The sequence below is a fragment of the Poromitra crassiceps genome, assembly GCF_964638095.1.
Source record: "Poromitra crassiceps genome assembly, chromosome: 4".
NCBI lineage: Eukaryota > Metazoa > Chordata > Actinopteri > Beryciformes > Melamphaidae > Poromitra > Poromitra crassiceps.
Genome location: NC_139626.1, coordinates 23,428,764 through 23,453,181, shown reverse-complemented (window position 1 = coordinate 23,453,181; position 24,418 = coordinate 23,428,764). Strand labels below are relative to the sequence as shown.

The 24,418-nt window shown below is 46.8% G+C and overlaps 1 protein-coding gene across 1 annotated transcript in view; it reads right to left on the bottom strand.

The window, feature by feature from the left end:
* LOC310775678 (disintegrin and metalloproteinase domain-containing protein 12-like) overlaps positions 1–24,418 on the bottom strand; it is a gene marked incomplete at its 5' end in the record, with an annotated part of 103,131 nt that overhangs the window by 47,240 nt on the left and 31,473 nt on the right. The window contains 3 exons of the mRNA XM_083635827.1: positions 4,035–4,233; positions 5,226–5,302; positions 9,110–9,188. Coding sequence (XP_083491953.1) covers positions 4,035–4,233; positions 5,226–5,302; positions 9,110–9,188 — 355 coding nt within the window. The remainder of the gene's footprint in view (positions 1–4,034; positions 4,234–5,225; positions 5,303–9,109; positions 9,189–24,418) is intronic.

Here is a 24,418-nt window from a genome sequence, read left to right as displayed (position 1 = left end):
GCAGCTGAGCGGACTGATCATAGATCACAACATCACTGAGTGGAAACAGATTACAGATTCAACTCAAGGGTATAGTCACAATTTTTTTTTCCTGAGTCACCATCTAGTTAAAATCTGTATTCATTGTAGGTCTGATCAACAAAACAACTTTCTTCATTTATGAGAAAGATTTTTCTCTTTATGATCTGTTATATCCCCCATTAAATTTAATTATGGATAACATTAAAGTAAGGGAGAGTCTGGCTGATGGCAACAAACACATTTTAAACACATTTATATCTGACATTTTATCGTCATTTCCATTCAGTCACATGTGAGGCTGAAAAATTCGAGTGAAATTCGAGTGTCGGGTTTGGTATAAGTTACATAATTTCAGTTTTCCCTGAAACATTTAGCCAAATAAATCTTTTCCAGTGTTTATCAGACACCTCCGGGGTTATGGGATAAGTGAAGGTGATCAGACACCTGCCTAATCATATTCTGGGTTATTAGATAATCAATGCACGAGAATATCAATATCAGAATATCAATACATACAAAAAATAATTAATAAATAATATAAACACATTCTGCCAGTAGGAATGGTTCATGTGCCTCTGAGCAGGACACAGTACACAGTATAAAAATACAGAATGCATGTTTTTATCAAGGGGGCAGGCTTTCTTGGTCGCATTGAGGCCAATGCGGAAGTAGGAAAAAATGCAGTTCCTCGAATGGCCACTTGAGGCTGGCTACAAAAGCGAGTCAGTCCCCATTCACCCATGTTAAAATGTCAGAGTTTACAGCAGGAATAAACATGTTTACAGTCTGGTTCAAAAAACGGTTTTGGTCTCTATAGCTAATTTCACCTTTCAGGGAGGGTGAATCTTTATAAAACTCGCCCATTGAGAGTGAAATAGACAATAAAGCAGACTATGTTTTGGCCAATAGCAGGCTGAGCTGTGACTCTGTGGGCGGCGCTGCAACTCTGTGGGCGGAGCTGCAGCTCTGTGGGCGGAGCTGCGGGTCTGTGGGAAACCCCTGGGCCGTTTCTCAATACCAAGAATGCATTCTTGTTCTTGTGTTCTTGGGGAGAACGTTCTTGCTAGTCGTTCTTGGAAGAATGAACTTGCTAGGTCACAAGCACACATAACGCTGTTGGCAGTTTGAGACGATGCGTTCTTGAGGGTATTGCGCAATACCAGCGCAGAGGCCGCCTGCAGTACTACACAAATAAAAAGCTCAGCTGATTTAGATGCAGCCAATTGTGCTCTGGAGCTTTTTTGCCTTTTTTCGCGATAAATGTTCGTAAATGGTACTTATTGAAACCTACTACCCTGCTTGTAGGCATCCAAAGTCATCAGAAATTAATTTAGTGTTGAAATAAAACTTTAAATTGTAAAAAAAACTTCCCGGAGCTTATGGCGTCTTCTCTGCTGCGTTCTGCCTCCGCTTATGCCGAAATTAATTCTGGGATATCTGCCTTGCCAAGTTGACACAAGTCACCAACCAGAGCATCCTCGGTAAAGTGGGCATGTCAAGAACACATCCGGGAATTTTAAGCGTTCTTGGCGAAATGTGAACTTTGTATTGGAACAGTACTTGGGCTGCGACAGGGGACGACAGGGACACAAGAACGCAAGAACACACAAGAACGCTTATTGAGAAACGGCCCTGGTCTCATGCGAGCTGTGCGAGAGCCAAGATGGCTAAACTAGAGGCTTCAAAACGTTAGTCGTCAAACCAATGGGTGAAGTCGCACACAGTCCGTCCACCTCTTTGATACAGTCTATGGTTTTTATTCATGTGAAGGTGTTTGTCAAACAGGCTGCAGAGAGAAAACACTGCTGCTCTGGCAATGATACTACAGTATTAGTATTAGCATTGTGCACATGTGTGCAGATACAAACTGCATCAAAAGTCTCTACAGCTGTTAGCCGACTGATCAGCTGTCGCCGTCCTCAGAAACACATTCTCCTCACATGGTTTCCTCGGTGGGAGGGACTGAGACACAAGGAAAAGATGCAAGTGAGGGAAACCTGGATGCAATTAAGAGAAATTGGATCCACCCCATGTGATGGGGTCTTTAAATGTGAAGGGGATAGGATCTTAGCTGACATAGCCATATGTTTGTTCTGCCTCACTTGCAATGTCAATATCTCCTGAATCATGATGAAATCATAGTGAAAAAATGTTCAATTTGAAGTCTATGTGTCCCTCACATATGTGTTGCATTACAATGAAATCAGCCTCGCTCGCCCTCCTTGTGAGTCCTCCAGGCTCTGTATCATCTATCTCTGTGGCTCTGTGTACTGAGCAGATAAACCAGGCGTGTTCGTCCACTCCTGCCATCCCTCACCAGTCAGATAGAGATCAGTGGACTCTGTGTTTTCCACTTATCAGCGGTCATCATCTTTAAAGGCCTATTCGCTCTGTGCATACCGGCTCCCCAGGGCCACGCACCCTCTGTAATGATTTATCCCCATACTCAGTGGGACAGCGAGGGGCTGTATAAAGAGGGAGGGGTGCATGTAGGGGGTGAGGTGGGGTTTCCATAAAGTAACTCTCTGGATGGAGATGTCCTGCTAATGGCATGATGAACAGGCACTTAAAAGCCAAGGTAGCTGTCGCTGGGGTTTATGACCCCCCCCCCTCCCCCCCCCCCCCACACACACACCCCACCCCCCACATCCAGATCGCTGCTGGATACGCTTAGATCAGGTAGAGGAATGATTCAATAAGTAGTAGCTAGCTTGTTTAAAATACACCGGGCCGCTTACTGCTATCTACATTGCAAATGATTTCTGCAAAGAGGGTTAAGGTGAGCGATCTGTCTTCTCCGATCAGATATCCACTCCATATTGCAACACCGTACTGTAGGCATGCAGCTTAAAGGACATCACACAAACTTGCCGACCCCAAAAGGTCGACAGACTAAAATGTTGAGGAGAAAACTTTCTCATTACCTCCGCCAACAGAGTTTTATTTTTATTTAACTCATTTTTAACCAGGTTAGCCCCATTGTAGACTCAGCCCTCAGTCTTAATCCGTTTCACTCCTGTAAGACTGAGAATATTACTACGGTATTTAAATCTTTGCATAACGTTAGGTGGCGCTGTTGGAAGCCTTGCATCGGAGAACCAATCATGAGTGTTGTGGGCGGGCCTGCTTTCTGGGTGCAGATCTCATGCAGAACCGGTGTCTCGCAAAACATCGTCGCATTTGCGGAGAAACATATTAATCACGTAGAAACAAACATAACCTGTTAATAGGACGTGTTTCATCCGGCCCCGGCGGCTAGAGGTCTTTCCCCCAGCGATAAACCCGACTCCCGAGGCTAACGTTACAGAGCCTGCTGGCTGCTGATGACTTCACACAAGTTCACAGTATCAAGCGGACCACTTCCGGGTAGGAAAAATGATTGTAAAATAAACCACAGCTATAAATTTTGTTTGGAGCATATCAGCTTCATGCTCTGTGTTAGGACTATGATAAATGGCATTGCCGCTACCAAATAAAATTCTAATAATAAATGTAGGCGTGTCTGCTGCCGGTGGTTCTCGCCGGGCTCTGACAGACAGTTTCTGACAGTGAAATTCCCAGACGTTTGGTGGCGCAGCTCACCAAACGTCTGGGAGCCGAGACTAGCCCCATTGACCCCCATCTCTTTTACAAGGGAGGCCTGGCCAAGACAGCCAAAAGCCAGGAGGTCATGTTTTCACCCCTGTTTGCGTGTCTGTCTGTCCGCAGGATATCTCAAAAAGTTATGAAGAGATTTGCACAAAACTTTCCACGCCCACTGGCGCCTAACTTCTAAATGGATTCACGGAACTTTGTAGAAAGCTTGGTGGAGGTGTGCCCTCTACCGAGTGCCCTTTTTTCCCCTCATACTTTCATAATTCACGTTCTTCACATCCTTTTTTTTTCAGAACACAAAACATAAACTTTTGTGCTTTATTTGTTCACAACATGTACGACTAAAAATAGATTTTCCTACTCTGCATGTTGTCACTGTACACGGCTTTAAACTGGAGGTCAAAGACAACCATCCTTACCCTTGTGCTGAAAGTCCTGAATGGGCTGCTGTCTGCCTGGTTCAGGCTGTGCTCAGTGGGATGGGATATGTTGAAATCATGGCCACAGGTGCCAGGAGCAAGGTTGAGGTATTCGGCTCTGTAGATCCAGTGATTCCCGTTGGTGTGGTCGGCAGAGGGTTCCAGTACATAGGATCTGTCTTCAAGAGAGATTAGCCCCCTGGGAAGAGAGGAATAGGTGCATGGAACGATGTTGCTAAGGTTACTCAGAGGTTAAACATGTATGTTGTGACATACACTTTCACTCTTATCAAGGGAGGGAGATTTATTTTTCCAAAATGCAAATGCTGAAAATCCTCGGCGAGCTGCAGGACGAGTGAGCCCGCGCAGCGGGCAAGCCTAGGAATCAAGCGTGCGTAGATGCCTAGTCTAGTGTTTTAAAAGAGACTTCTGTGATTTAAAGTGACATCCTCAAGCATCGGGTTTGGCCAAACTCAGAGATTCTTGCAAACTCGCACAACATTCACAACCACATAAACTCAAATGAACCCCCCAAAGCCTGAGAGCTGCCAACCCAAACCCGGAGCAATTTGTCTCGGTGCGTTAGGCCAAGCAGCGTAGCTCTTGTCAAATGAGTTATCCGCATCTGTCTTTCTGGCGACAGGTTGCAGAAGAACTCAAATAAATAAATAAATAAAATAAGACCAAGGTCAAGCACAAGGGCTTCACAATCAGCTGAATCGCTCCTTGGAGGGTGCAGACATTTGGCTGGGTTGGGAAAACATTCCTGGTGTTGTCCAGTGATATTACCACAATCATTACTCCTCCCTGACATCTGCAAACAGCTCTTTTCAAACACTGACCTTCCTCACCGTATGTCAGGTTTGCTGCTTCTCATGAGTCATTTGTATATACAGTATGTCATGTTGCCTTACCAATGCAGGGAAATCCATTATCTACCGAGTTACATCTGCATGCCATCACTGCATTCATTCTCCCAAAACACACCAGTAGGAGGAGCTGTTGAAGAACCAGAGGCTGGGCTGTGCCATATAGCTAGGATGCCTTTGCTTCAGGCGATGCAACTGCTTGCGTAGATGATCACTGATGCATGCAAATGCATTACATCAGGGGTAACACCCACGTCATGACTAACATCAAAGTGAGGATGATGAGTTAAGCCCAGTGGCCCTGCCAGGCAGAAACACTCACCTAAGCCCATCGCAGGTACTGAGGCTGACATCTGAGATGGCATGACCCCCCACCTCACCGTGGTAGTAGCAGTTCACCTGAGGGGATACAAACGAAAAAGGGTTCTGGGTGAGTAAAGATCAAGACAGGAAGGACTGGGATCAGTATGGGTGAGGGGGAAAAAACGGTTTAAACGACGTTCAAACAACAGCAGTCCTGGCTGATAGCTGTGAAGTATGAGCTGGGGAAAAGGCTTTGGCGGGGTCAGCAGCGGCCACACTCGTCACCGCAGGCTAATGAAGGTTGAAATCTGATGAGTTTCAGATTCACCAGCGCAGTCCATGCTGCTGCTGCTGCAGTGTTCCCGGGTACCCCGCTCTCACGGACCACCTGCCAAGCTGCAGCAGGGGAGTAAAGAAGGTGCGTTAAGCCCCCGTGTTCGTTGAACCAGGCCTGGAAGTGAGAGGGCGGGGAGGAAGTGTCTGGTTTAGAGTGAAAACAGCCCCGCTGCCGCAGCTAGAAGGCCACGCTCAGGTGGGGTCTGACCGACGGCCCCTCCGCCACCCTGCTCTGCAAAACACGCAATTGTGAGTTTTCCACCCCGCATTCACTGCCTCTTAATATAGAGCGGACGCAGTACGTCTCAATGGCCAGGAGGACCCTCCAGGGTGGCTAACCTCCACTGGCTGCTGATTCTGCATGCTCAGCGTCTGAATGGGTCCTTGCCTTGTGTTGCATCACAGTACCTACTCTGCCATGATCTCCCATTTAACACCCCCCCCCTCCCGTTTCTGACGTGCTAGTTCAAATAGCATTGATAAGTAGCACCCTTCTCTCTTTCCCCTCAAACCAAACAAAGTCATCTTCAGAGGATATTTGAGAAGCGCGGCCGAATCCTTGAAAGCGCCAGTCTATTTGGAAATGTGCCATACTGTACCTATACGTTGAGGTGTGGAGACGGAGGGCAATCCATTATACAGAAGGTAGAGAGGTGTAAAGAGAGGACAGCCCATTACATGAAATATGACATTTCAGTGTAGTGGGGAGGAGCAGGGCTGGATTGAGTGCATGGAGTTAATGCTACCACCTCATGTTTCTTTGATGAGATCATGACTGTGATGCATCGATACAAGGGATATGAATAGACTTTTTGTTTCCAAGCTTTCCGCAGAAACTAATGAGAACGGAAAGTGCTTACTCCCTCATACTCTGGACTACGGAAGATTAATATCTAATACCTGGATTATTGTGGGAGGCAACCCGCGGTGTTATCATTACACTGTTTCTCATAACATATCATAACTATGCATTTATTATTCCAGTGTAATTCTTTGATATCCATAAATCATATTCCCCGGGGATGGCTTTCCTTACAGTACATGACATTCAAATATATGAGGACTTGGATGAAGCAGGAAAGGGACAGGACTTGAAGCAGACGAGTAAACAGCGGAGGGGTGACTCATGAGCAGCAGTACCTGGCCTCTGACACCCGACTGAACCCTGCAGATGCCTCCAGGCAGCAGTACCTAACCTGGCCTCTGACACCCGACTGAACCCTGCAGATGCCTTCCCCCAGAGCCCATATATCAGTCTCCTCCCTGCCGGCAGGACAAATAAATTAACTATGCATCAGTCTTCCAGTACAGATCCTCCCATGAGGAGCTGGTCCCAGTTATGAGATTAAGAGAGTTATGAGGTCGAGCGATGCAGGTCGTGGTGTGTCCATTTGTCCCCAATGCTAATTAGATGTGGAGCAGGTAGGTGAGTCGCTCCATGTAGTGCAAGTCATCGTCCAACTGTCCATTTTGATGCAACTTTATGCATTGACCCATGCATCCATCCACTCTCAGCCGAGTTCAGCCTGGCCTGACCTGCTACAGCTCCCTCATTGTCTTTATGCTCTGGAAGTTTGCTGAGCTGGCCGAGCCCAGGCAGAGATGGTCCAGCTCAGTCCCACAGCAGTCTCAATGCAACGTTCTCCGTGGAAAATATTCTTCATTTTACTGTGGGGGTTGGGCATTATTGAATTCCATTCATCTCTTCTATTGTGGATTTCAACTATAAGTAGGCCAATGGTTTTTGTACACAGACCTCACAGGCTGTCTATAATTATGCTTTCTGGGTATCTGAACAAAAATGAGATGTCTAATTGCTTTTCAAACGGATGGTAAAATCCCCAAATCAGGCGAGCAGGTGGAAGATTTGAGGCGCTGCGTGAGAAAGATAAAGCGTAAGAACTGTGCCGCATGCTCCAGCTGCTTAACATTCATTCATTACAGTATAACAATCAGTTGTTATGTTGCCTCTTCTCAAATAACCTGAGGATGAACATCCAGGCCAAAGTTAGATGGAGACGAATCATGGCTGTGGAAATGATACTCTGTTAATCTCTCCTTCAGTAATAATCCATCAGCATTCACACATATCTGCCAAAGAGCTGGCAGTGGGTTAAAGAAAGACCAATAGTATTCTGTTACATCACCACACGGCCATCTTGGTAGGAAAATAACAGGTGATTGTAATCAATTAACAGGTGATTACAATCAAATGGCACAAACAGCCAATGAGCTGTATGTATTGTAGTGCCATATTGGTAGGAAAATTCTTGAGACATCATGGGAATACTATGAATACTGTCAAACACCCTGTCGGGACTGTGCTGTGGTCAGCAACTGTGTACTTCTCTACCCAAACCCCCACAATGGCCTGCTTGTTTGGGACAACTGCATATCCGACGTAGTCACAGATGTATAAGGAAGCATAGCTTAAAACTCATCCATTTTGGTATCAGGGGTTTTACATGTCACCCTGCATATGCGATGGACATCGGTTATGCTCATCTTGGTAGCTCCTGGAGGCATCTTGTGTAAAATAGCGCCATATTCAGAAAGGATAATCAAATGAAAACAGTAAAAACAAATTTGATCTTAGTGATTGTACATGTTACAGTATATCACCACCGTCAATTCAATGTTTACAGCGAGCCCAGCTAGGCTGTAAAGATGCTTAAAAGTGGGGCATTTTAACATGGGGGTGAATGGGAATGAGGGGACTTCTGAGCCCTGCCTCAAGTGGCCATTCGAGGAATTACCGCTTTCTGGGTTACTTCCCTTGTGGGAGAGCTTTAGCCTAGGTAAACCCAGCCACCACGTGACCTGCTCTCTCAGTTCCCAGTCACTATCATAGTGACTGAGAACAGGTCTGAGAGCAGGTCACGTGGGGGATGGGTTTACCCAGGCTAGGAGAGCTTGCCCACTGGGTTTGACACGGAAGTATATCAAGGCCTTTACAAGTCACTGGTGACGGCATTAACAGATGTAGGCTGCTTTAGATAAAGTGCTATTTTCATTTAACAAGTACGGGGCTCATAAATGCAATGAGAGCTGCTGAATATTTGACAGTCAGTGACTTCTGAAGTGCTCTTAGTGGTTCACTAATTCAATATTGTCTTGAGGAACGGCTAACAAACCTTTCTTCGGAATGGTTTTAAACTTTATCCATTATAAAAGACCCGAGCTGTTCGCGAAAACGTCAGCGTCTGTTCTCTGACCTTTAACTTCATCAAATATGAATCTGTGAACGCAGGAAGCAAAGAAGGGAAAATGGGTCCACTCACCTCCTGTACACAGGCTTCTTTATACGCAAGACTGCCAGATTCAAGGAGGTTTGAAAGTGAGGTCAGCGAACGTCAATATTCCTTGACTTCGACACTGGCTCAAAATAGAAGCACAATGAAGTAGAACTCGACGGGAAAGAGTTCAACGCAGGGTCAAGCTTCATAAATGCCGCTGGCGTGGCGAGAAAGAGGAAAACATCATAGTTTCAACATAATACGCTTATTGTGTCGGCATTGACAAAAAAGCGGGGTGAAAAAAAGCATTGGATGGAGTTATAGGACATACCGTGAAGTTGTGAGAGCCAGTGAGCGCGCTGCCATCTTCCAGGTAATGGGTTTCTGTATAGTGACTTGCAAACAGCCCCCTAGAATGGATAAACAAAGACAAGAGACGCTCAGAAGTGACCCTAAGGGGGTTAGTTCATCCAAACAATCAATCACAGTGTCTCTTACGCCATTCCACCACAGCCACACCTGCATGTTAGATAAACAGTGTGGCCAGGTGTGACGTCCGACGTGCTTCAATACCGAGCCCTGCCTTCGGAGGGCTTAACTTGAATTGAGCAGCCGTAGGCGCTACGCCGGATGGATAAAGGCTCCGCGCCGCTGTGACGTATTCTATTAAGCGCTTTCACACTGCTTTCACACTGCACGCATGAATATGCATTCAATACCAATCCATATCTCATTCCATGTGATATGGTAGCTCTGCAATTAGCTTACATAGTATAGACAATAGCAAGACATGAACAGATGGGCAGAATAGTCTATTGGGGTAGGGGAGATGATGTAGTCACTCTGTATGAGAAAAATCATTTTTAGTGCGGACTGCAATCAATAGCATTACAAAGGGATTATAAAGGGCTACCAAGTGATCCATCTGCAGCATGCAGTATATAAAGCGTAACAAATCCAACTGTTCCATCCTCCTTCTAGAAGAAATGGCGAAAGGGGGACAACATATAAATCCAAGGGTCCCTACGATGTTGGCTGCCCTTCTCTTCACCTATCAAGGTTGGGCTCCTCCCCTCTCTGGAAGAGGAGATGACAGTCACTAGGGGGGTAGAGGGGAGGCATCCAGAAATGAGCTGAGATTAGAAAAACAATGGGGGGGGGGGGGGTGACACCCCTGATGGGTTGATTACTACAGCATGTGCATGAGTGTGTGTTTGTGTAGTATATGATTCGTGTGTGAGAGAGAGAGAGAGAGAGAGAGAGAGAGAGAGAGAGAGAGAGAGAGAGAGCACGGGTGGAGGAGACCGCGGATGCGTTAGTCAGTGTGTCCGTGTGCACGCTGCAGGACGCCAGCAGATGGTTTTGCTGGTGCTAATCCACAACAGAGGAGGAGACCTTCGCAGGCAGCTGGATTCTCTCATACTGAGCTCACCACCGACAACCCAGCTGGGAGTGTCAGCTGTAACAACCCGTGGGGGGAGAGAGAGAGAGAGAGAGAGAGAGAGAGAGAGAGAGAGGGGGCGGTTTATTTTGTTTGGGACCTGTCAGCATGAGACAATGTTTCCCCGCCCTCTAGCTCTCATCGTCCTGCACAGAGCCAAAGTCCTGGTAATAATCAGCGCATCAAAGGCACTAAAGGCAGGCCACGCCACGGAGAGTCCAGAGCCAAGTCAAATGATGTTTTCCTGCAGTCTTAATTAGGTCTGCACTCTCCACCGGACAGACAACCTCAACATCTGCCCACAACAGATACATGTGAAGTCAGTGTGTGTGTGTGTGTGTGTGTGTGTGTGTGTGTGTGTGTGTGTGTGTGTGTGTGTGTGTGTGTGTGTGTGTGTGTGTGTGTCTCGCTGCTTGCATGTGTCACTACGAGTGGGTGTGTGTGAGGATGGATGTGTGTGTGTGTGTGTGTGTGTGTGTGTGTGTGTGTGTGTGTGTGTGTGTGTGTGTGTGTGTATGGGTGTGCGTGCGTGCATGTGTGTGCGCACACACATGCATCCATGTATCATCCACATGTGTTACATTTAGGTCCTTGTTGATGCTCTTATTCCAGAGTGACTCACAGTGAGAGAACATGTAGGGTTTAGTCTCTTGCTCATGGACATATTATGGATCTCACTTATGTTCTTCGCCCCCTTCACATTGATAATGTTCCTCCACCTATCACGGTCTTCAGCCACCAGTTGTACCCCATCCCATGAGAGTCCATCTCCAGCAGCTCAGCCTCTACTGTTCTTCAGCCTCCTTTCCTTTGTCCTGGTGGTGTCCATTTGAGGGCCACTTTGGGGTTCCGCTCTGGGCGTATTCAGTAATGTGTCCAAGCCATGCTAGACGCTGTTTAATTGATGAGATCACATTTGGGCAGCCAGTCTTTATGTCGAGTTCCTTATTTGATATCTTATTGGGCCAGTGTTACATTATGGACCTTATCAGCACTAGGGATGCAACGGTATGAGTTTTTGACGGTATGATAACCTTGGACAAAAATACCACGGTTTCACGGTATCGCGGTATCGCAGACCTTTATGTGTAAAAAATGCCAATGAACAAAATTTATTTTATTTTTAACAGTTTGCTGAATTGTGGACTGAGAAAAAATGTTAATGTAACCTCCAACTGTAATTACAGTTAACTGGCAAGTATGTGTTAATATAGTTTGTTATTATACTATGTTAATATAGTACTGTTCTTACTTATAAATGTAAACGATTTAATCTAATTAATTTGATGTGAAACTAAAACATCATAATAATATCAAATACACGCTTCTCTTTTGTAATGGGTGAACACTGGACACAATTATTGTTTCCTCACACACACACACACACACACACACAGCCTCTGTCCCTGTTTCTGTCTCTCTCTCTCTCTCACTCACACACACAAAGTTTGTGCATACTTTTCCACTGACAGGTTGGAGGAGTCTTTCGTCATTCTCTAATGTTACTTCTCTTCAGTGCAATACGTTTTGATAACGACCTGCTGTACAGCGCCGTTCGCTCAGTCAACTAACGTTAACTTTAGTGGAGAAAGATAGCTGGTGTTAGCTAGCTAATTAGCCATGTTAGCTGCCTCAGTAGGTAACGTTAGCATAGAGAGAGCATTTATCTGACGTTTGTTAGCTACTCCTCAAACCTGCGGGTGGAAATAGTTTATGTCCAATGCGATGTATGTTGAAGCAAGACAACGTTTTAATGTAGCTTGAATTTGACAAATAACGACGGGTCGTGCTCACGCAGATCTAAGCCCTGGCCATCCTAGGCTCAACGCGAGACTCATCAGTCATTCTGATGAGTCTCGCGTTGAGGCTATGGCCATCTGTGATTTTACAATAGCCGAAATATTCCCATACAGCCGACGTCGTCTTTTTAGATGGGGGAAAGTTCAGGGGGGTCCTTCCTTGCGTTCTCCTGCTTTATCACACACACGGTTGTAAACACAATCAAGGGCAGCTCCTCACTACTGTGCGTCTAGGTAGGCATGCAGCAAGGGGGAGGGGCCGCGTAAGCTGCACTCTGCAAGCAACCGGCACGTTGTTTTGGGGAAACAGCTGATACCGTGGAGAAGGTATGACGGCAAATCTTAGTGGTTTTGATACCGTGACTTTTTCAAACCGGGGTATACCTTCAAACCGGAAACCGCTGCATCCCTAATCAGCACCATCACTGTGTGAGAATGGAAGTCTCACACATCTACTGAACTACAAAACCAGGACACGGACGAAAGTTGTACGGGTCCAAACGAGAGGTGCGCCATGGAACTGAGTAGAGTCAGTGAGCCGTAAGTTACCTGTCACCTCTGATAGGGGTTTATATAAGTTTATAACTTATAAAGACACAAGAGAGACATTCAAAAAAAGAGATTAGCCTGGTAAACCAGCCGGTCACGTGAACTCACATTTCATTTCGTTCTTCGTTCCCGTCTGGCCTGAAGCCTTCACAACAGTCTTTGCAGTGGGCAGAAGTTGGGCGGGTGTACTTGCCTTGACAGACAACTCCTTCAGCCAATCAGCGTTGGATCCAGTCAAACCCAAATCCACTCGGGAGAACGGCAAAAACATATTTTCTGCCCAGAAACTCCGCTGTTGCATACGGTACTCTGGTACTTGTTTAATTGTTGTTATTGAGTCTATTTCTGCAGTAACTGCACTTTATGGCTGTTTAAACTCGACGAACATTGACATTACTCCTCGAGGCGGACAGGCAAGGAGGCGGCCATTCATTTACTGTTTGGCCGGTTACAATGTCAACTACGAGGCGGGTCGCTGATTAGTTTGTCCGCTTTGCAGTTTCTGCAGACAGCCCTCCCAGAGGTGAGGCCAGACGGAACAGAACCAAATGAAATGTGAGTTCACATGACCGGCTGGTTTACCAGGCTAAAGAGAAGTGTCATTGTTATGCTAACTTAATAATGCCTAATATCTTAATAACTACCAATAATACCGTGCAGCATTCCCCTTTTTACAACAGTTGTGTGGTGTCTGTCTCGTTTCGGGATCATTTGTAACAGTTGGGGGGCTAACGTGGAGCTAATGGTGGACTGGACTGAATAGCATTAGCAGCCATAAGGACAGACCCTATAGACAATAGTATTCTTTAAACCAGGCTTTTATAACAGCCAGAATACACAGCAGATCTTTTGCAGGCAGCCATTGTGGAATGAGCTGACTTTGTTCACGTCACATTGGGTTATTGGCCAGCACTCAGCCCCATATAGTAGAACCGGCTTGAGGTGTTATACAAGCGGATCTTGGTTTTTGAGGCTGTAGGTGTTGGACTTCCAGATGTGGAGTCTTGCGTAGGTGTTGCGGGCTTTCCTAAGTCTGCGCTGGATACCTTTTGGACACCATTGTCCTGATCAAGAGTTCCCATGTACGACTTCAAGTGGCTCGTTCTTGTGATGCGTGCATGTGTGTTGGTGTTGATGGACATCACTTGGGTTTTGGTGGTGTTTAATGATGGTCGTTAACAGATCGTAACGGTAAAATTCCCGTGACCAGGCGGTCTCTGTGACCACCAGGAGGCGGTCTCTGTGACCTCCAGGTCTCTGTGACCTCCAGGTCTCTGTGACCTCCAGGTCTCTGTGACCTCCAGGTCTCTGTGACCTCCAGCTCTCTGTGACCTCCAGGTCTCTGTGACCTCCAGGTCTCTGTGACCTCCAGCTCTCTGTGACCTCCAGGTCTCTGTGACCTCCAGGTCTCTGTGACCTCCAGGTCTCTGTGACCTCCAGGTCTCTGTGACCTCCAGCTCTCTGTGACCTCTAGGTCTCTGTGACCTCCAGGTCTCTGTGACCACCAGGTCTCTGTGACCTCCAGGTCTCTGTGACCACCAGGTCTCTGTGACCTCCAGGTCTCTGTGACCTCCAGGTCTCTGTGACCTCCAGGTCTCTGTGACCTCCAGCTCTCTGTGACCTCTAGGTCTCTGTGACCTCCAGGTCTCTGTGACCTCCAGGTCTCTGTGACCTCCAGGTCTCTGTGACCTCCAGGTCTCTGTGACCTCCAGCTCTCTGTGACCTCTAGGTCTCTGTGACCTCCAGGTCTCTGTGACCTCCAGCTCTCTGTGACCTCTAGGTCTCTGTGACCACCAGGTCTCTGTGACCTCCAGGGCACTTTGCTATCTCAGTGGATTACATGTCATCATGATGAGTCTGCTCAACAGGCAGAGCATGGAAAAATAAAGACCAGCTCCAACCAACATCTTCACTATGAACTTACACACTGCATCTCAATTGCACCACACACACCCACAAACTCCAGAGTATACGATTTGTTAAAAACAATTTCTAACACCGAGTCCATGAATCTATGTCAGACCAGACGAGATCCACACACACACACACACACACACACATACACACACACACACACATACACACACACACACACACACACACACAGCGGTCACCCAGCCAATGCCACGTCAGGGTGACTGCATCTCGACACATCGCCAGCCAAGTACATCATGTATCTAATTCCAGCCGCCGCCCCGCCCCGCCCCCGCCTCGCTCGCACAGCGGTGGCAGCTCGCTGTTTATCAATCAGCAGGAAGTTAATGAGGCGCAGGGGGAGGGTCGCGCTCCCCATTTAAAATGCATTACCCGCAGGACGGGCCTCCAGCGGGGCTCCGTCTGACTGACAGGCAGTATGGCGACGGGGGAAGGGGGGGTCGGGGAGAGCTGCGACGACCACTCAACACGAAGACGGCGCGCTCAACACGGATCAGCGCCGTTAATGCCAGGGGACCTGACAGCCAAACAGCAACAGCAGACCGGAGACAACAGGAAGGGTATACTGCGGAGAATGGTGTTATTGCAGCTACTAACTCTGGCGGGGGGAACATTTAAGCTTCCTGGGCCTGTTAGACAGGTACAACGCTTGCAATTATAGTCGTTAGGTTGACTTCTTGTCGTCCTGTCCCCGAGGGGGGCGGGGGGGGGGGGGGGGGGGGGGGGGGGTGAAATAACTTTTTCAAAGAAAATATATTCAGGTGAGGGAAAAGAGTGAGAGCCTGTCAGTGGATTTGACAACGCCGACAGAAAGGCAATGAAAAGGCAATGGAAAGTCCCTTCAAGTTGATCCGGAATGCCAGCTGCTAAATGCCACGTCTGTTCTTCCTGCACTAAATGATGATTTTCGCTGCAGTATCTCTGTTCAATATTGGCACCCTCTTTTATCTGTCTGTCTAAAGGGAAAGAATGGAATAACTGATCTCAATGGAATATCTGACATGCTGCTAGAAATGTCATGACGTGTCATTTGAACACAATCCCTTCTGATAAGATTCGCAGCTGTTTCAACAGAGAGAAATTATCATGTTAATTTTTGGGCAATTTATGAAGAAAAGCCCATCTTGCTGCATATATTATGAAAGAAGGGACCTGAATGTCTTCTGCTAATGAAACATTTCAGGAGATTTAGTGGTGCAGCGATGATGACATCACATGTCATGTACCCTCACACGCCAAACGGCAAAACACTAACGCACACTCCCGTACCGAAGGCTGCGTTGAAGTCACCCAGAAGACCGAGCGAGTACTTTCTCACCGGAAGAGAGGAGACTTCAAACGACTCGAGGCACTTTTGCAGGAACTGTAAGATGCTGAGGGGACAAAGAGTGACAAAGAAACTGTTCCCGACAAAATTGTTCATCAGGTGAAACCCACTTAAAGACAGAAGTCTTTAAGTCCGAAGAGAACTCCGGAGGGGAAATGACACAGAGGTAGAGCCAAGCAAGGCAGGGCAGGCCCACATGTTGAGGGGGTGATTTTAACAAACTAGGCAGGCTCGCCCGCTAGCCTAGGAATCGATGCCTAGTAATAATAACTAGGCACGACGCTACGCGGCCTCGCCTGTCCTGCAGCTCGCCGAGCTGGCCCTGCAGCTTCCATTCGCACTGCGCGGCCTTGCCCGCAGCTCGGCTGCTGTGTGGCCTTGCCTGCCCTATTGCCGTGTGCACAATGTCTCCCTCTCTCAGTCTCTCTGCCCCCCCCTCTCTCTCTCCCTCGGGCTCCTCCTCTCCCTCTCCTCTCTCTCCTTCTCCCCCAGTCTCTCTCGTGACTTTGTGTGTGTGAGTGAATTTATGACATCACTGATGATGTCATCAGTGGGATTTATGACATCACTAATGATGCCATCAGTGGGATTTATTTATGTCATCAGTGACATCATCACTGAACTATAGGCTTGTGTGTGTGTGTGTGTGTGTGTGTGCGTGTGTGTGTGAGGTGAATTTATGGCATCACTGATAATGTCACAATGCCTATGTATGACTCACTGATGACATCAGTCACTGATGATGTCATCAGTGACATCATCACTGAACTATAGCCTTTCATCAGTGACATCATCACTGAACTATAGCCTTGTGTGTGTGTGTGTGTGTGTGTGTGTGTGTGTGTGAGTGAATTTGACATCACTGATGATGTCACAATGCCTATGTATGACACCACTGATGACATCAGTCACTGATGATGTCATCAGTGACATCATCACTGAACTATAGCCTTGTGTGTGTGAGTAATTCACGATGATGTGATTTATGACCACTGATGATGTCATCAGTGGGACAGACAGACAGAGAAACAGAGAGACAGACAAACAGAGCCCTAGCTCCCATTTATATACTGATGGTAGCCTACTGCAGAACAGAGAGATAAAAGTGACTTTCAATGACCGGTGCCAACTTTCAGTCAATGGCCATGAGCATCTTTTCAATTTCAAACTCAGCAGGATTTTAACTCTCCCTCTTCTTTTGATTATGTATCTGACCAAACTGTAAGTAACTGAGCTTGTGGGAAAAAGAAAAGAAAAGAAAAACACTTGTACAACTGGCGACAATTAATTAGATGCACTTACTTCCCCCCAGCAAGTAGAGAAAGTGAAGATCTTAAGTCCCTCAGCCTCTCCTTAATTGACTTGGTGTGACCAGCGCATTGACACCATAGTCTTCATTACCATTGCTGGAATACGAGTTGAATCAATAGCCAGTGATTTCCCAGTCACAGGCTCCGATATGTCTCATTAAACTCAGACAACAACCTAATCAGGGAATTCTGGACAAATCCCTGGGTTAACTATGATAGATGAGAAGCTATGCCTTTAGGTCTCTGTACAGCAAGTAGCTCTGCGGCTCTTTGCAAGCCCTGCACTTTCATTGACAGATATTTAGAGCAGATGTAAATATAAATATTTAGGGCAGATGAAATCATCGTAAACGAAATAGGCTTCTTGTAAAAACCTAATCTAGGAACTCCAATTAGTACATTACATTTCAACAGAGAGACTCGTGAAGCAATGTGGTAGTAATAATGTCGCTTTGCTTTGATGTGGCAAATGGCAAGAACCCAGATTCAGTTGGAAAAAGTGGGGAAAAAGTGGGATCATATGTATGAAAAAAAACCTATACAAGTAACCCCCCACCCCCTTGTCTCTATGTTAGAAACGTCTTTTTTCCAGGAGCAGGGGAAGAGGGCCAGTCTCCCTGGCTGTGATCTGTCTGACATCAGGCAGTGTTGCCGGCCAGCGCCAAGTAGAGCAGAGCAGCAGAATTCCCCCCGCTTACCCAGAACTTAATGCAACTCCCAGTCTTCACAGAGCATGTCATGAACAGAGCCGTTAGAGCATGCCAGCCAGCCAGCCAATGAATTCAGCTAGAGACGGAGGGACGGGGGGAGCTGAAAAAGTCAAGGCGGATGATTCTGACTTTATTTATACTAGGCTCGGCTGCTGCGTGGCCTCGCCTGCCCTATTGGCGCACGCGTGTGTGTGTGTGTGTGTGTGTGTGTGTGTTGCTCTCTTTTGGCATCATCACTGATGACATCACATCATTAGCTAATTAGCTAATGCCCTTTACACGCCCTGAAGGTTTCAGCCCGATCACACTTAAAACGGCATAGCTGTGGCCGAACACAGAACTTGAAACAGACATCGCCACATACTCAATTTTATATATAAGATCGATAAGCTGCCATGTTCAGAAGTGAGCTAACATCCAGCTCTGTGGCGCCCCCCCTGGCCACATTCAGTCCAGCAGCGGAGCACTGGAAGCAGTTAAGGAGAAAATAAAATAAATAAAAATGATGTTCAGGATATTTGCTAGGTGACAACAAGACAGCCGGATGTCTTGTTAAGGGCAAGAAATGAAGGCTTCTCATATGTGTTACATGCGGAGAAAGCAGGTCACGTTGGGCGTTTCAGCTCAGCAGTAACAGCCTCATTATGATTCCTCGCACCTGTCTGGCATCGCCGGGCGGTTAATTGGTCAGCGAGATGGTCAAACAGAATAGCCATTAGCAGCAGTGGCACGCAATTACCACAGTGACTGTCACCTAGAGATTGATGTGGTTAAGCCCAGGCATGCTCCGTAAAATCAATAAAGTGTCATCTCTGTGTAATGTCTATGTGATGGATGACTCCACAGGATCCCAATTACAGCGGCTGGATGATGAATTCCTCCCAAACAATGGATCAACTAATTGGAATTAGGGGAGAAATGCAACACTAATCTCTGATGAAGTGTAATGATAATGATGTGGACGAGAGACAGTTGGACATGAGGCTGGCCTGCACAGGCACCATGACAAGACCCTGGCCGTTTCTCAATACCAAGAATGCGTTCTTGTTCTTGGGTTCTTGGGGAGAACGTTCTCGCTAGTCGTTCTTGGAAGAATGAACTTGCTAGGTCACAAGCACACATGACGCTGTTGGCAGTTTGAGACGATGCGTTCTTGAGGGTATTGCGCAATGCCAGCGCAGAGGCCGCCGGCAGTACTACACAAATAAAAAGCTCAGCTGATTTAGATGCAGCCAATTGTGCTCTGGAGCTTTTTTTGCCATTTTTCGCCATAAATGTTGGTAAAGGGGCACTTATTGAAACCTACTACCCTGCTTGTAGGCATCAAAAGTCATCAGAAATTAATTTAGTGATGAAATAAAACTTTAAATTGTAAAAAACCTCCCAGAGCTTATGGCGTCTTTTCTGCTGCGTTCTGCCTCCGCTTATGGTGAAATGAATGCTGGGATACGTGCCTTGCCAAGTTGACACAAGTCACCAAGCGGAGCATCCTCGGTAAAGTGGGCATGTCGAGAACACAATTTTAAGCGTTCTTGGCGAAATGTGAACTTTGCATTGGAACAGTACTTGGGCTGCGACCGATGACATTTCACAGGGACACAAGAACGCAAGAACACACAAGAACCCTTATTGAGAAACGGCCCCTGTCCAAACTGTTGACCCTGGGTTGAGTTCAGCGCCGCCAACACGCAGCAAACGGTTTAACACCCTGTTGTGTGACACAAGTGTTGCAGCCATCTGTTGGATCCACTGTGCGCACTGCCTCTTTAAACGGCGGGGTTTACACGCCGCTTACACGTCGCTGCTGATTGGGCAACACCTCTGACACGCCCACGAAACAAGAGGCAACATACGTCAAAGCCTGTTGCAAACTGTCGCAAACAGTTTATACTGTTTGCGACACTTATTTATTAACACTTATGTTGCCTCTTGTTTTGTGGGCGTGTTGGAGGTGTGACGTGTATATAAGCCCCGCCGTTTAAAGAGGCAGTGCAGTGCGCACAGTGGATCCAACAGATGGCTGCAACGCTTGTGTCACACAACAGCGTGTTCAAGAACCGCTGTTTCCCTTCAAATAAACTGTTTGCTACGTGTTGGCGGCGCTGAACCCAACCCTGTTTTCTCTCTGGCTAGGCTACTACGAATGTAGGTCATCACTTGCTAAAGGGCTAAAACCGCCACTGAGTGACTGAAACCCATTAACCACTAGGAGTCATGCTGCTTTCAACGTTATGTATCGGCTTGAAATCAGTTTGCCGGTTTGTTCACATTAATGCACAGAAATGCATCTATTTACATTAGCATTAGCCATGGAGCTAATACCTGACTGAGTTCAGCGCCACCAACACGTAGCAAACGGCCCTTGTATGTTTCAACCTGGCTCAAGGAAGTAATAAATGAAGGGAGTGAGAGTCATAAACCAAAGTAAAAGTTAAACGAATAATTAACTAAAACCAAGGGAAAATAACTTGACAACACAAACTACATTAAACAACCAAACAGAAAAACAGGTGCATCAGTGAGGAGGGAGAGAGACTGAAAAGTCTGAATGTCTTCTTAAGCCCAATGAGTGCACTGGGCCCAGGCGCACCCAATCAGCCTAACGACCCCAACAGCAGGCTCCTGCGAGATGGGGCCAGGAGAGTGGGAGGGTCATCACAAAAGCTCAAATATTATCAGATGGGGCATCCTGGGACAACATCGTATCAAATGGGGGTCCATGGTGTCATCTGTGTCAGATCATGGGGTCCTTCATGTGAAGAAGTGTGAGAACCACTGACTTATAGTAAGTTGACTGTCAGCACTAGACGATTCAAATTGAGTGTGACCAAGATGTTTGCTGCATTGCACTTCCAATCATCAAATAAGGCTCTGTGATCTGTGGACCAAGAAATGGAGTGCATGGATGGAGTCCTGGAGGAGCGCTGGAGATGTTCTGTCAGCAGGCCCGTGCTCCCAGGAGACATCTTGCGCTGACATCCCAAAAGACTCTCCCTGTCTCCCAGCTGTGCCTCCCCACAATCAGGTCCTGTGTCACATAAATACCTTCAGCACATGTGCCGCTGCCTCAGCGCATCACGGGGACATTTCCACTGACAGCCTGTTGGCTGCGCCGCAGTCCAATGCAGAGTGACGCATACTGCACTCCTTTCAGTCCAACAAGCAAACACTGAAAAGCTAATAAATTGGTCATGTTTTCCTGAGAGCATTGAGGGGTGAGATAAAGACGGAGACGCTTCCTTGGTTTTACAATCCATCTCAGGGTAGATAAGGCCTGGGCTTTTAGAAGAGGCTTGAACAGCAAGAAAGTGCAATGGCATGCTCTTTTGAATGCTATGCTGGAGTCAAATCTAGTAGACAGCTGTTTCCACATACATATATTGCCCACTCAGTCTTTCGTGTCTCTGTTGTTGCCATTTGTCAACATGCAACATGGAGCCACATCTGGCCGTCGTGTGTTTTGCTTACATCACTCCTACAGCGTCTGTCACCCCGAGGCGATGCAGGCACATGACGTGGACCTCCCGCCGCAAATGATGATCACACACTCACTCACTCGCGGGTTATGGCGCGGCGAGCCTCTCTTATTTCCTCCACCGAAACGTTCATGCTACTTTTTATTGCTGATGATGTCACTCCTCCCTGTGGGCCATGGAAACCATCACCACCACTCACATGCTCCCAATCAAAGGCAGTTTGGATCGGCGGTGTGTGAACTCTGAATAATCTTAGATTACTACACTTCATCCCATCAAAATGCCTATGAAGCTTAAGCCCTCCTCATGCTCATAATTAAAGCAGACGCTGAATGCACACCAATAAAGCCAAAGCTAGACGTGCATAGTGGATATTACTGTGTAAGTCGAGTCGTCACTGATCAAAATGCAAGAAAATTAAACGTAGGGAAATCTTGGTCTGCTGGGGTGGATTTTTTTCAGTCTTTCTTTTATGGCATGGTCCAGTGACATTGTTATCTGAAACTAATTATGCAGGGGAGCAAAGCAGCAGTCTCTAAAAATCGCCTTTGTTGCTTTGGATCACTGGAGGGGAGACCCTTCATCCTCCTTTCTTCTCATATCTGCCCCCAGGGCTTCTGTTCGTCTGTGGCAGAGAGAGAGAGAGAGAGAGAGAGAGAGAGAGAGAGAGAGAGAGAGAGAGAGAGAGAGAGAGAGAGAGAGAGAGAGAGCGTATGCTCTGCATCTCCCTCAGGACAAGCTCCGGTTGTGTGTCTGTGCAGGATTGTGAGTGTGTGTATGTTATGTGTGTTTGTGGGGGCTTGTACGTACCTGACTGTATGTGCTGCTTGCTTGAAGTGATGTGTGTGTGTGTGTGTGTGTGTGTGTGTGTGTGTGCGTGCGTGCGTGTGTGTGTGTGTGTGTGTGTGTGTGTGTGTGTGTGTGTGTGTGTGTGTGTGTGTGCGCGCGCGTGTGGGTGTGTGTGTGTGTGTGTGTGTGTGTGTGCATATATGCATGTGTGTAATATTGTGTGCATTTGTGTGAGCCATGTGGTCCACATCTGCAGGGCCAGGGCTTATGGCTCATGAAACAGGTCCTGCTCTTTCAACACTATCAGCAAACACGTCCCGCCTGATATGCTATCCTATTGACTCAGCCCACAGTGCGTCCTGCATTGTCAAATCTGGGAGACATTATTAAGTTAAGTTAAGTTAAGTTACACAACAAGTTATACAACTGGGAGAGAGCCTGCCATGGGTGCAGACAAGTATTTTGCAAACAAGTATTTTGATAATCCTGACTTTTACCCCATAGCCATATCAAGATACGTTGGATGTCTGCAGCTGGAGTCAATTTCATTCCTATTCCCGGCCTAGTCCAAGTGGAAACTGTCAGCTTTCCCTTACATGAAATTGACAGTCTTACCTGCGATATCACTATTCGCTGTCTGCTTTCTACATAGATTCTTGTTTGGAGTTCTTTCTAGACCAGTATAGAGAGGCAGAGTGAAACGTCACTTCCTGCTTCAGCACTGTACCAGAGATTTTCATCCGCCATTTATTTTCCCATAGACACAGACAAAATGCTGATAAAAATAGTTTTACTTCGTCAAACCAATCGTTTCAGCTATATTTAGAATCGGGATAGACCATATAGAACATTTCACTCAGACCAAAACAAAAAAAAAACTACATCGAAAACATATTTTCTTTAAATCCGCAATTGTGTTACGTTTTGGTCTGAGTGAAATGTTATGTGGTCTCTCCCGTTTCTAAATATAGCTGAACCGTTTGGTTTGACCAAGTAAAACTATGTCCGTAATGATTGGTCACTGTGAAGCCAGACTCCTCTATGTAATGTTTTCTGTTCCTCCTGTCACCATATACCTGAAAAAGGTCTTGTACTGAAACGTCGTATTAAAATTTCCATTTTTGAGCAAGTGAAGACAATGTGCGGGTGTACATTCTTCTCCTAAGTGATTCTACTCCACCTATGCACCTGCCGCAAGACCTCTCAGGTGTGCAAGAGACTTTGGTTGACAAAATATCTATGGGAAAATAAATGGCGGATGAAAATCTCTGGTACAGTACTGCTGAAGCAGGAAGTAGGCGGTCACTTTGCCTCTCTAGTGGCTTGAGGCTGAGGATGGAGGAGGGATTGAGTGGGGAGGTGTATGTGTGTGTGTGTGTGTGTGTGTGTGTGTGTGTGTGTGTGTGTGTGTGTGTGTGTGTGTGTGTGTGTGTGTGTGTGTGTATGTGTGTGTGTGTGTGTGTGTGTGTATTGGCACGGGGCCCACAGCTCTAGCATCTATATTCATTGCAGCCTGGTGCCAGAAATAATGAGTGACTTGGGAACTTCAAACAATCAAGTCTATCATTCTCTTCACAAGGTAAATGCCCACATAGAAAGCAGCATTTCAATGAATTAAACCTGTCTGAACCAGGGGGCCCTCCCTCCTCCCTCCTCCCCTGCCCCCGTGCGCCTTGGGGGGAAATCAAACAATTAAGAACGGAATACAAATTTACTCTCCCTCCCTTCATGTCTCTCATGTGTCAGTATCAGTAAGGGAGATAACGTCCTCCTCCCTCGTCCCGGCGAAAAATCAAAATCATTCGGATGCTGATGGATCGGAGGGGTTCGGCGGTGAACCCCGACCCCGTGTGCCTCTAGGAGATGACTGACAGCTGAGCATGTCCAAGGAATACGAAGGGGGGGGGGGTTAGCAGAGGAACGCTACAAGGTGAGAGATGGAGGAGACGGAGCAAAAACAACCTAATTATTTAATGAGAAATCAGCTTGCAGTGAAATGTGCAAGGTTAGACTTCATGCATTTGCAACAGGTGCGATCGCTTTAATCAACAAGAAATGCAATTTATTAGGCAATGCCATTGGTTTTTCATCATCATTACGGCCTTTTATTGAGAGTTTGATTAAAACGGAGCTTTGATTGTGCCGGATGCAGACATAATAAGGAGACTCTGCACGTCATCCTTCTTTTCATTAGCTCCCCACATTGCATCACAGCACGTCACCAGCGGTGTGCCTCGGTGCGATTGATTTCACAAATAACTCGCTACCAGCTCATCGATCATCCACGCTCCACTGAGCCCTATA